The sequence below is a fragment of the Muntiacus reevesi genome, chromosome 13 (assembly GCF_963930625.1).
Source record: "Muntiacus reevesi chromosome 13, mMunRee1.1, whole genome shotgun sequence".
Lineage (NCBI taxonomy): Eukaryota > Metazoa > Chordata > Mammalia > Artiodactyla > Cervidae > Muntiacus > Muntiacus reevesi.
In genome coordinates, this window is record NC_089261.1 from 18,509,138 (window position 1) to 18,520,684 (window position 11,547).

The following is an 11,547-nucleotide window of genomic DNA, read 5'->3' on the forward strand; positions in this document are numbered from 1 at the left end:
AGTTGCTCCCACCTCACTCTTCCTGTGCTATTCATCCACTCCATCATCCAAATATTTATTAAGGACTTACTATGTCCTTGCCCTCCTCATGGAGGAACATGTGTGTGTTAGTCACTCAGTCATGTCCAATTCTATGCGACCTCATAAACTATAGCCCACCAGGCTCCTCTGTCCATGGAATTCTCCAGGCAAGAATACTTCTCCAGTGGATCTTCCCACCCAGGGACTGAACCCTGGTCTCCTAAATTGCAGGCAGATTCTTTACCATCTGAGCTATCAGGGAAGCCCAGGAAGGAATACAGATGGTAAACAAATGAACAAATAAATACATATTATCACATCAGATAAAGCAGATAGCAGTAAACGGGGCAGGGAGCGGGGAGGCATTTTGGAAGCTTAGGGAGGACCTCTCTGAAGATGTAATATTTAAATAGAGGACTGAATGGGCTGAGACAAAACTAAGGAGATGTCTGGGAAATGCAATGGGAACAGCAAGTACAAAGGCCCTGAGGTTGGAACATGTTTGGTGTGTTCAAGGAACAGTGAGGAGGCCAGAGTGCTTGAATAAAAAGGGGAGGCGTGTCAGGAAATGAGAGCAAAACATAATGAAGGAATACAAAAGGGAATGGAGGACCTAATCACACAGAGGGCCCAGGTAAGAACAGGCAACCAGAAAGAGGCAACGCCGAGAGTGACACCACCCAGGCTCCCAACAAGACACAAAAGATACCTCACCTGGCACTTCCTATGCTCTAGGTGCCTTAGGTAGATGTCCAAACCTCATTTCATCTTTCCTGTAGGAGAGCCTGGTCCTTTGAGAAGAAGATACAAAGGCAGGATTACAAGACAAAGAGATTTATCTGGATCAATACCTGCACCCTGCAGGAGGGAGCCAGAACAGAGAGAGCGAGGGAGGGAGGGCCTGAGTGAGAGAAGGAAAGTTGGTAAGTAAGGCTGGCTGGTTAGTGGAAGCACCCTAGACTGCAGAGGAGTCCAGAGCCAGCAAATGAGTCCACGTGTCCCAGGAACCAGTCTGCTCTTAGTCCCTGTTACACTCAGCCCCTGGCTGTGGCAGTTGTGGGTGATCTTCAAGTGCAGGATCTGGTGCCACCTGCCCATCACACTCCTTGGAGACAAAGATCTGCAAGGTGCTTTCTCAGGGCCACCACTGGGAGGTACCATTATTATATCCACCTGACAGCTGAGAAAAACCAAATCTTAGAAACAGGAACTAACTTACCCAAGGGACACAGCCAGGATGAAGTGGAACTGGGATTTGAATCCTGATGGCCCGGTTCCATGATCCCAAGATAAACAGGAATTGGGGAACTGGACGTATTTTGCAACAGAGCAAGAATTGGGCTGAATACCTTGTTAAAAAAAATAAAAGCAATACTTAAGGATTGGAAGGAAAGCTATGAGAAACCTAGACAACGTATTAAAAAGCAGAGATATAGTTTGCGAACAAAGGTTCATATAGTCAAAGCCATGGTTTTTCCAGTAGTCATGTACGATGTGAGAATTGAATCATAAAGAAGGCTGAGCAGGGAAGAATTGATGCTTTCAAGTTGTGGTGCTGGAGAAGACTCTTGAGAGTCCCCTGTACTGAAAGGAGATCAAACCAGTCAATCTGAAAGGAAATCAACCCTGAATATTCATTGGAAGGACTGTTGCTGAAGTTGAAGCTCCAATACTTAGGCCACTTGATGAAAAGAGCCAACACATTGGAAAAGACTATGATGCTGGGAAATGCTGAAAGCAAAAGGAGAAGGGGGTGGCAGAGGATGGTTAGGTAGCATTGCCGAATCAACAGACAGGAATTGAGCAAACTCTGGGAGACAGGGGAGGACAGAGGAGACTGGAGTGCTGTAGTCCATGGGGTCACAATGAGATAGACAGCACTTGGCAACTAAACAACAACAAAGGCTGATATGGTGTTTGACAGTTTACAAAGTACTCATTGAGATAGATTCACTCCAGGTCACACATGTGCTAAATAATCTTATTTTATACTTCATCCTTACTCCCAACTGACAGATGCCAAGAGTGAGGATAAAGGTGGGTCCAACAAGGCTTCCCTGCTGGCTCAGTTGGTAAAGAAATTGCCTGCAGTGCAGGAGACCTGGGTTCAATCCCTGGGTCAGGAAGATCCTCTGGAGAAGGAAATGGCAACCCACTCCAGGATTCTTGCCTGGGAAATCCCATGGACAGAGGAGCCTGGTGGGCTACAGTCCATGGTATTGCAAGAGTTGGACATGACTTAGCGACTAAATCACCACCACAATAGCCACTCAGAATCTGTGACCAGCTTCACTGCCTTCCTCCAGTTTCTTGCATGCATTACTTTTCCACTCACCTCAAGGTATTAGCACACGCTATTCCCACGGATGCTTTTCCCTGACCTTGTCCTTGACACCTTGGCTAAAGGGTCACTTCTTCCAGGAAGGCTCCCTTGATGCTCAGACTCAGGTAGTTTTTTTGCCACATGCTATCTCAGAATCAAATGTCCGTGTGGGACTACACTCCCGTTTGTCCAATAAGATACGCACCCACCCCGCTCCACTGTCTGTGAGCTAAATGAAGACTGGCACTTTGTCTTCCAGTTCACCATGATATTGCCAGTATATTATTATCATTTATAGTATTTATGATATTTACTTATTATAACTTACACAATTTGTAGCTATACTGTGAGTGGTGAACATTTGGGGTTGGCCAGAAAGTTTGTTCAGGTTTTTCCGTACCATCTTATGGAAAATCCTGAATGAATTTTTTGGCTAAACCAATACATTTTCAAAGTGAAGGACAATAGCAGTTATTATCATTAACATTATATAGCACATCTATGTGCTGGGAACAGACTTCACACTTTACATGCACTAACTCACTTAATCCACAATCCTTAAGGAGGCAGATACTACTATTATCCCTATTTTACACAAGAGAGAAAACCGAGGCTCAAAAAGGTTAAGTGATTTGCCCAAGGTCACACAACTGGTAAGTGGCAGAGCTGGGCTAGAGCCAGGCCCCGTGGCTCCAAGTCCTCACTAAATACCTTTGGGAGTGGGAGACTGCAGGGCTTGATTTTGCAGCCCACACCACACACCTCAGATGCCTGGAGCCCATGGACACTCACAATGGGCCAACACCTCAAACAGGTGCCCCCAGCCTCTGAGCGCCTGCCTCACGTGAGGAAATCTGCACTCGCCCCGGCTGTCCTGGTGACCCCTGTGGTCTCTCCGTCTACAGCACCCACACTCCAAACAGCTGACTGGACAGGTCAATCGACCATAATGGTTCCCGGGGAGCCACTTACCCCGTCGAGCTTGAGCGACGGCGGCTCAGAGTCTTAAGCACTGCTCGGCTCCCGGCGTCTGGGGCAGACAACCAGCTCAGGCCAAAGAGGTTGGAGGATTGATTTTTTTTCTCTTTCTTTTTAATGACAAATGTGTATCTTGGAACTGCTGTTTCATTCGGCTGAAGGATGGCAGAGGGGGTGCATAGGGCAAGGACTAGGAAGGAGGGGGCAGCCGCCAGCCCACTTGGAGGGTGACTGAGCTACTGAGGAAAAGCAGAGACGGCAGGTTAATCATGTGTCTTCATGAAGCTGGTCAAGGCCTTTTGGTTTTTCTGAAAATGCTGCCTCGTCTGACATTTGGCACTTGGAGAATGGCAGCCAGTGGCCTTGACAGCTACTCTCATGACCCCTGGAGCTGGTTTGACCCGCTGCAGACCCTCACCCAGGGTCTCTGCACCACGTTCACTCTGCATGTCTCGCCCTTGCTAGGTCTCCATTCCCTGCCGAGTGCGGCCAGAGCGTTGGATTTGTACAGGATACTGGGTATCTGAATTTCTTAGGTAACATCTTCTGTGTTTTAAATTCTGAGAAGCTTATTAAAAAAAAGTGTTTTTAAATATTGCACTAATCTGGACAGAAACATCCGTGGTCCAGACAAAGCTCCCAGCCTGCAACCTCTGTAGTCTGAGCTCCCAAGATATAAGACATCACACATAATATTAGTAATATATTAATATAGTAAGCCCCCAATGGAGTAAAAGAGAAGAGAAAAAGTGCCCAGTAATCTCTAAAACAAGCTTGCAAGGCCAGCAAATTCCAGGATCCACTGCTCATTTGGTTTTCTCACTCCTCTCTTACTCTCTAAAAATACCAACAACAAGAAGAAGTAAAACACTTATGGAACAGTAACTGTGTGCCCCAAACTGTGCTAAGCACTTTCACACTTAAAGTGCTGTAATCTTTAAGAACAAATAAGGTGGAGATTACTATTAGTTCCATTTAGAGACAAGGAAATAAGGCTGAGAGAGGTTAAGTGACCCATCCAAAAATCACATAGCCAATAGGTGATGGAGCCAGGACTGGAAGCTAGACAGGGGCACCTCACCATCTTGGCTCCTCCTACTTCCCACTTAAGGGAAAGGGTAGAGAACAAGTTTCTGGAACTACATGTGATCTACCTTAACACTCTTAAGTGGAAAGTAAAACACTTCAGCCATGCTACAGCCATCATTATAGACCTGTAGACCACACTCAGCAAACTATGGCCTTCAGGCCAAATCCAGCCCTTCACCAGTTTTTGTAAAGTTTTACTGAAATACAACCATTCCCATTCATTTTTATTGTCTACGGTTATTTTCATGCCACAGTGGCAAAACTGAGTGCTTGCAACATAGACCATGTGGTTCACAAAGCCTAAAGCATATTATTATCTGCCTCTCTACAGAAAAGTTCGCCAACCTTGATGGCAGACCTAGATGGTCTCTAAAGAGCCTACAGAGAAGCCACCCCTGAGAAAGTCATGAGGTTGAAACCTTCGGGGAAATACCAGCCTTAAAGAGGAGGAAGCATATTTGCACACTCAAGGGCAGTGGACGCGTCTTCAGGTGTTTGAGGTGAGACCAAATGAAAAGGAGCCAGCCATGGGAAGACCAGGAGAAAAAGAGGCCCAGGCAGAGGGAACTGCAAGTGCAAAGTCTCTGGGGTAAGAATGTGTTTGACGAGCCTGAGGGACCAAAAGACCACTGTGACTAGAACAGAGCAAGTGCAGGAGAGACGCTGAAGACGAAGTCAGAAGGATAATGGCGGGGAAGGGGGGTGGTGGAGGGCTCGACTACCCGGAGTCTTACAATCAGGGGAGAGGACTCTGGATTTTTAAATTAAGTATGATAGGAATTGATTGTTCATATCCTACAAAACACTACAAACCATTTTCTGAAGGAATCCTCAAGGCTTAGAAACCAAGAACTCCATTCCAGACATGATTTTTTTGTCTCAAAATTCTGCTTAAGAGGCCAATGGCTCCTCATCACTGCCAAAATGGGCCCCGAGGTCATGCAAAGGCAATACATTTAACTAGCAGACAAAGTATGTCAGCATCCTTCCCTTCACAGCCACCGGAGCACAGCAAACCAGATGAGCACGACCAGTCTACGTGATGGATTAAGAAATGGGAGACTTGGAATGCTAGGGGATTCACCCAGAAGTGCTAGAGACTGTACTTCTTAGCTGCTCTTGGGGCCCTTCCCCTCTGCCTGCTACTTCCGCCTTCCCCACACCTTTGATATAAGCCGCTGTCATTAAGAAAGAGCATCCCCCAGACAGAAAAATCAAACAGAAGACCGAACCCTGATTTCCTAAGCCAGAAACAAAGGCAGGCCACTACCTCAGTCCCCTTCCCACACTCAACCTCTGCCAGGCTCAGTCTGAGTCAGATAACAGGATGCCACCAGAAATTCAGCCCTTTCAGAAAGCAACAGAGAAAACCATAGTTTTTGGACAGCCACCTCCACCATCATCCAGGATCAAATTTAGCACCAGCTGGGGTGCTCACGTTTGAAATTCTATCTGACGGAAGAAAGGTTACCACAACAGAATGTCAAGTTCGAAGACAGAATCCTCCCTTTAACAGAAGAGTTTAAAAAAAGAAGAAAGAAATAAAGAAAAAGGAAAGAAAAAAAAAGCACCACCACCATCAGAAAAGCTGTTCCCTCTGGTCAAAATAGCACCGTGCTCATCTGAAATAACCCACCGAGACGCTTATTTGCTTCTTTAGGCTTGTCCGTGGTTTCTCAATTTTCTACAGTGAATTCAGGTATTAATAAAAGAAACTTCGAGACCTCCAACAGCAAAAGCGGTCAAGGATGAGACGTTGCTCATTTTTCTTCCAGCATTCAAAGAGAGGCCCATCTTTGGGAAGCAATTTCTGTCGAGTTGAGAAATTCAGAATTTTGGGATGCCCAGAAAAGACTGCTGGGTTCTTTATATAAATTCTCAACACCTGTTTCTAGCTCCTTCTGCAAAATAAGCTCACAGGGTGTGGCTTGCAATGAACTGGAGAGGCAGATGGAATGGGGTCACCCACTGGTTGGACTTGGAAGGGTCCAGGGGGCTGGTCAAGGATTTGGTCGTATTCACAGAGCTGCTGCTAGAAATCTCCCCTCATCCCTTCTGTCTCCCGCAGCTCCCTCTCCTCCCGCTCCCACCTCCCACGGCCTTCGCCTAATGCCAGTCCACCTCATGGGCCTGGGCCTGGGCCGCACCAAGCCTGGCCTGCTCACGCGCCCCACCCCAGCAATTCCATTACAGCGAAGTTTCCAAAGTTAGGATTCCGCCAACAGAGCTGATAGCTTATTTACTGCTGTCATCTAAAGAAAGAGGAATTTTGACACATTGTTAAATGATAGCACATTTAGATAAGTCAAGCTGTCAGAGGCTCTAATGGATGTCTAAACTCTCTGTGGCTGATATGTAAAATTTATGCACTTCAGAATATCATAAGGTTATAATATTTTAATCACATCCACGCTCTTTTCTAAACTTTGAGCTGAGAAAAACATTCCATCAAGTCCCATCTCCCGTACGCCAAGAAATTGAGCCTTCCTAGAAGTTTCTCCAAAACTCCTCACAAAAAGTCCAGCTTATCTCATTTGAGGACCCATCAGTTTTCCTCCCTAAAGGCTCACACCCCAAGCAGAATTTGCCTTTTCCACCCAAGTTCATAGAGCATGATCCTTCCAGCCAACCTCTTTCCTCCCAAGAAACAGATGTGCATTCAGACTGAGCACCAACTCTTGTTAGCTTGATCAACACTCTTTGAAGGAAAAAATAAATATATATCACAAGAGACTGGGCCCAGAGCATCATTTTAAAAAGTGGCAAAGTAAAGCAGAAAAAGAAAATCATAAAGGTATGAATCCGGTTACGACTATACACAGAAAAGCCATAAAAAAATACTGCATTAGTAATGTTCACCATAAAGCAATCTTATAACCAAATGAAATATGCCTAGCATTAACTTTGGGATAGAATTTTATTTCTTCTCGTTTCCTGGACTGCTAGCAGCCGAGAGAAAAAGCAGTAGCAAAGACAGGGGGAAGCAGTTTCAGGGATCCTGGAGCAGGGTACCAAATGTCACAGCATCTTCACCATCATTAAGACTGCTGACAGACTTCCATCCTAGGAAAACAGCCCCACTGTGTCCAGAGATGGCACTGGAAGGAATAATAACCAGACCGCTTCTATATTTGAAAAATAGGTACTTCCAGAGGGCTGTGCACGGGCCAGTACAAGGTCACCTTTCTTGCCAGTAACGGAGTGGCCTTGGTAGCATGGTCTGGCCTGGGCACACGGGCCACCTTTGCTGCCTTGGCCACTTCAACACTCAGCAACCAGGTTGCATGAAACCACGGAACTGAAGCTATACACACCTCCTCACGCTCACAAACATCCGGGGCCACGGGACAAGTGAGCCCAAAGCTCTTGGCCTGCACGGGACCTGCAGTGGGGGCCCACCTTTCCTACCCAGATCTTGGAACGAGCCAGCTGAAGTTTTCCTTTCTGGCTATCTCCCCTGTAAACGGAAAGTGGGAAGGGAAAAAAATGAAAATAAAAGTGTGGCATAGGAGTCATTAGCGTTATGCACAAGAGATGATCCCAGGCGAAAGTGCTTAGGCTCATAATCCGTTTCCAACAAAAATGCCATCAGTGAGAATATGGGGCTGGGTGGGGGGTGCAGGCCTGTTGGGCAGGGGAAAACCTGAACATTTCAGGACAAGGGTGGAGACCACGGCAGATGTGAGGGCCTCAATATCTGTACATCGCTGCCACATGTAACTCTGTTCTCTTAAAGTGTACAGCTTTTCAAACTCCCAAAGGGACACCCCCCCACTTAATATCCATGTAAATGAGCTTAACCCTTTCCCCAGAGCCCTCTCCTTTTGTGCCAAACACACCAGCCATTGTTTTAATGAACATATCCCTCCCTCCTGCACCCTAAGTATACCCCGTGTGCCGGGAGAGGTCCTGGCTCTATTTTCCCATCACCTGAACAAGGCTTTCCACCACCCCCATCTTCATCCTTTCCAGTTCAAATTTGCTTTTTCACCTCAGCATCTTCTAAAACCCTAACAAAGGGTTCCCAGATCAATGGGAGTCCAACTGGAATCAAGATCTGGGTGACCTCAACAGCTCCACAAAAGACCCCTGAGCCTGAGACAGGAGAGACTTGAGGTTCAACACCCCCTCCACTCCAGCTCAGAAATCAGCCCCCTGGGAGCCGCACCCACCCCTCAGCACCCAGCCCAGGTCTCACTCCACCTCCCGGCTGCAGCCCAAGCTCCCCGGATTGAAAACGAGTTATCTAATGAAAATTGTGTTAACTGACATTCCGGCCGACCGGGAGCAAATACCAGCGCTGTAAATCTCGCCGCGGAAATTTTCTCCAGCCCAGAATAACAATAGGACCCTGCAAAGGGCTTTCGCCAGCCCTTCTGGTTCCTCTCCTCTTGTCTGCCACGTTCTTGTCATTCCTTATGTTACAGAACATCAATCATAAATAAAGACGCTGTCCCCCAGCCGTGCCCGGGTCTCATTTACAAACATTAGCAGGGAATACGATTACCATCGGCCTTCGTGCCAAGCCAATGTGGCTGCCCAACTCTCTCTCTCCCATTCTCTCTCTCTCTCTCTCTCTCTCCCCCATCCCCCACTCTTCCAGAAAGGCCACTTTAGCATCATTTAAAACAGCAACCACAGCTCACAGCCCTGCCCGCTTCAGATGGCCACCAAACTGTAGCCCCAACTCGAGTGAAGACCTGGAATTGCAAGGCACTTGCAGTTATTAACTGCATGCCTGAGTGCCCCGATTTTCTCTCCAGCTCACTGGCTTTGAAGGAGGGGGGCCTGCGGGGAGTGAGGGGTTAGAAGGGAGGGGGGTTGGGAAGCCACCAGGAGGAGGGGGGCACTGGAACCACTTATCAGAAGAAACTTAACGAGATTTGCAGGCGGATTAAAAAAAAAAAAAAAACACGGGTCCCTTTCTATCTCCAGACTGATGCTCTCCCTTCTTCCAAGAATGTCAAGGCCAAGGCAGGATGCTTTCATCGCCCGGTAACCAGCACCACTTCCCCGCCCCTTGTTCCCGCCGCACCTCGGTGAGATTCCCGGGTTTGGGGGCTTGTCAGGAGCATCCCGGGGCACCTGGGAAAGGACCGAGGCTAGTGTTGTGCCTCCTGCGCACAATCTCTGTGAGATTCCACCCCGCGGCCCAGTCTCCTATTGGGTCAGCAAAGAATAACCCCCAAATCTGGAGCAGACACACAGACTCCCAGAAAAAGGTGAAACGGGGATAAAGTGCTGGAGTTTGGAAGGGAGTCGCCCCAGGGAGGTAGAGGGAAAACAGAAAGAAAAGACCAGAGAGAGGAGAAAAGAGAGGAGTGGCGGAGAGGAAAAGCAGAAGGCAGAGAACAGCGAGGGAATCTCCCATTTAAAAGTTCCTGTGGGCCCGAGAGCCCGAAGTCACCTGCTCTGCGCAGCTCCCGGCTCTCCAAGGCCCCTGAGGCAGGAGCGCAAACTTGCGCGCGCCCCGGGCCCATCTCCACCGCCCGTCCCCACCTAGACTTGGAAAGAGGTTGGCAAGGGCGATAAAGCAAGAGGCAAAAACGAACCCCGAGAACCCGGCCCGAGGAGAGGTCTGCCGGTGCAGGCGGCCAGTCCGGAGGCGGTGGCTGCAGCGGCTGGGGCGGCAGTAGCGGCCCCCGGGTGGCGGCGCGTCCCGGCTGCGCAGCGAGGCGGGCGGCGGCGGCGGAGGTGCTGGCGGGCGGCGGGGCGCGGAGCCGCCTCCTAGCCAACCCCGGATGCCTCCCCCCACTCCTCCTCCTCCTCCCAGCCCGCCAGCTCCCTCCCTCCCTCGCCCAAGCCCCAGCCGGGCGCGGACAGGCACGCGGCGCGCTTCGCGGCCTCCCCGGGCGCCGCGAAGTTGGGAGGCGCGCAAAGTGCGGCGCAAGGGGGGTTGCCCGGGGTCCCGCCGGCAGCCCCCTGCCTGGGACCGCAAACCCTGCCTTCCTCGCGCCTCACTCCGTCGCTCACCCGCCGGCTCGCTCCCCGGGCCATGGGCTCACTAGCGCTTCTCCATGGTCGCAGCGGCTAATCGATGATTGAACCGAACAAAGAGCAGCGGCGAGATCAATTCCTAATACCTATCGATAGGCAGCGGGCAGTCGAGCCCCGGCGAGCCGCAGCAGCCGCCGCCCGCCTCCCCAGGGCGCCCGACCGCCCTCCCGGGGACCTCCCCAGTGCGCCCAGGGCGCGCCCGAGGGCTCCCCACGGCCGCGCGGCCGGTGCTGCCCGCACTAACCTGGAGTCGCCGTAGATCAAATCGCTTCCAATATTGAAACATCGATCCCACATTGGCGGCCATCTTGGGGGCTATTCGAGACGCACACACACAAGAGTTTGGCTTTTCTCAATGGCTGCACTCAATATCCGGGCTGGACTCCCCCCAGCCCCGGGGCCGCCGCCGGCAGTCCGGGCCCTGCGCGCCACCGCCCGGGGCCCCTCGGGCGCCCCCCGGCCTCCTGCCACCCGCTGCCCCTCGGCGCCGCCGCGCCGCCGCCGCCGGGCCCGGGAGCCGTGCGCCCCCCCCGACCCCCGGAGGGCGCGGGAGGAGGGCGCGGGGCGGGGAGCTCGGCGCCCGCCCGGGGGAGGCGGCCGGGGATGGGGTGGGAGGAGAGGAGTGGGGGGAGGCAGCGTCTCCGAGAGGCGCCGGCGCCGCCGCTGCCCTGCCTGCAGCCGGCTCCCGGGCCCGCGGAGCGCTCGCTGCATCTCCCCCCCCAAGTCCGGGGTCGGTGTGCCGCGCGATTGCACTTGACTTTGGCTTTTTGCAAACTTATCAATACTGACGTAACGTGCTGATCAATGCAAAGGGAAGTTTGCGGGGGCAGGAGGCGGCGGGTGCGTGGGGCGCCTACCCTCGCCTCGCACCTGTCTATCCCCCATCCCCAGCAATGCATACTTAAAAAAAAAAAAAGTTAATAGTTTGCAATGCATTTTTTTTTTCTTTTGCAATCGGAGCACACAACACGTGCCTCGGGCTGCCGCCGCTCCTTCGCCAGCCAGCTAAGCTTCGCATCCGAGGGTAGCAGCCGCCAGCTAGTGCTGCGTAGACTACCCTGCGGGCGGGTTGTTGGGAGCCGGCCAGTGGGCGGGTGGCAGCCGCCCGGGGGCGCCACTGAGTTGTCGGAAATGTCACC

General features: G+C 50.9%; 1 protein-coding gene across 1 annotated transcript in view; it reads right to left on the minus strand.

The window, feature by feature from the left end:
* CUX2 (cut like homeobox 2) overlaps positions 1 to 10,715 on the minus strand; it is a 265,294-nt gene extending 254,579 nt beyond the window's left edge. Inside the window, exon 1 of the mRNA XM_065904450.1 lies at positions 10,653 to 10,715. Coding sequence (XP_065760522.1) covers positions 10,653 to 10,715 — 63 coding nt within the window. The remainder of the gene's footprint in view (positions 1 to 10,652) is intronic.
* Positions 10,716 to 11,547: the final 832 nt, after the last annotated feature.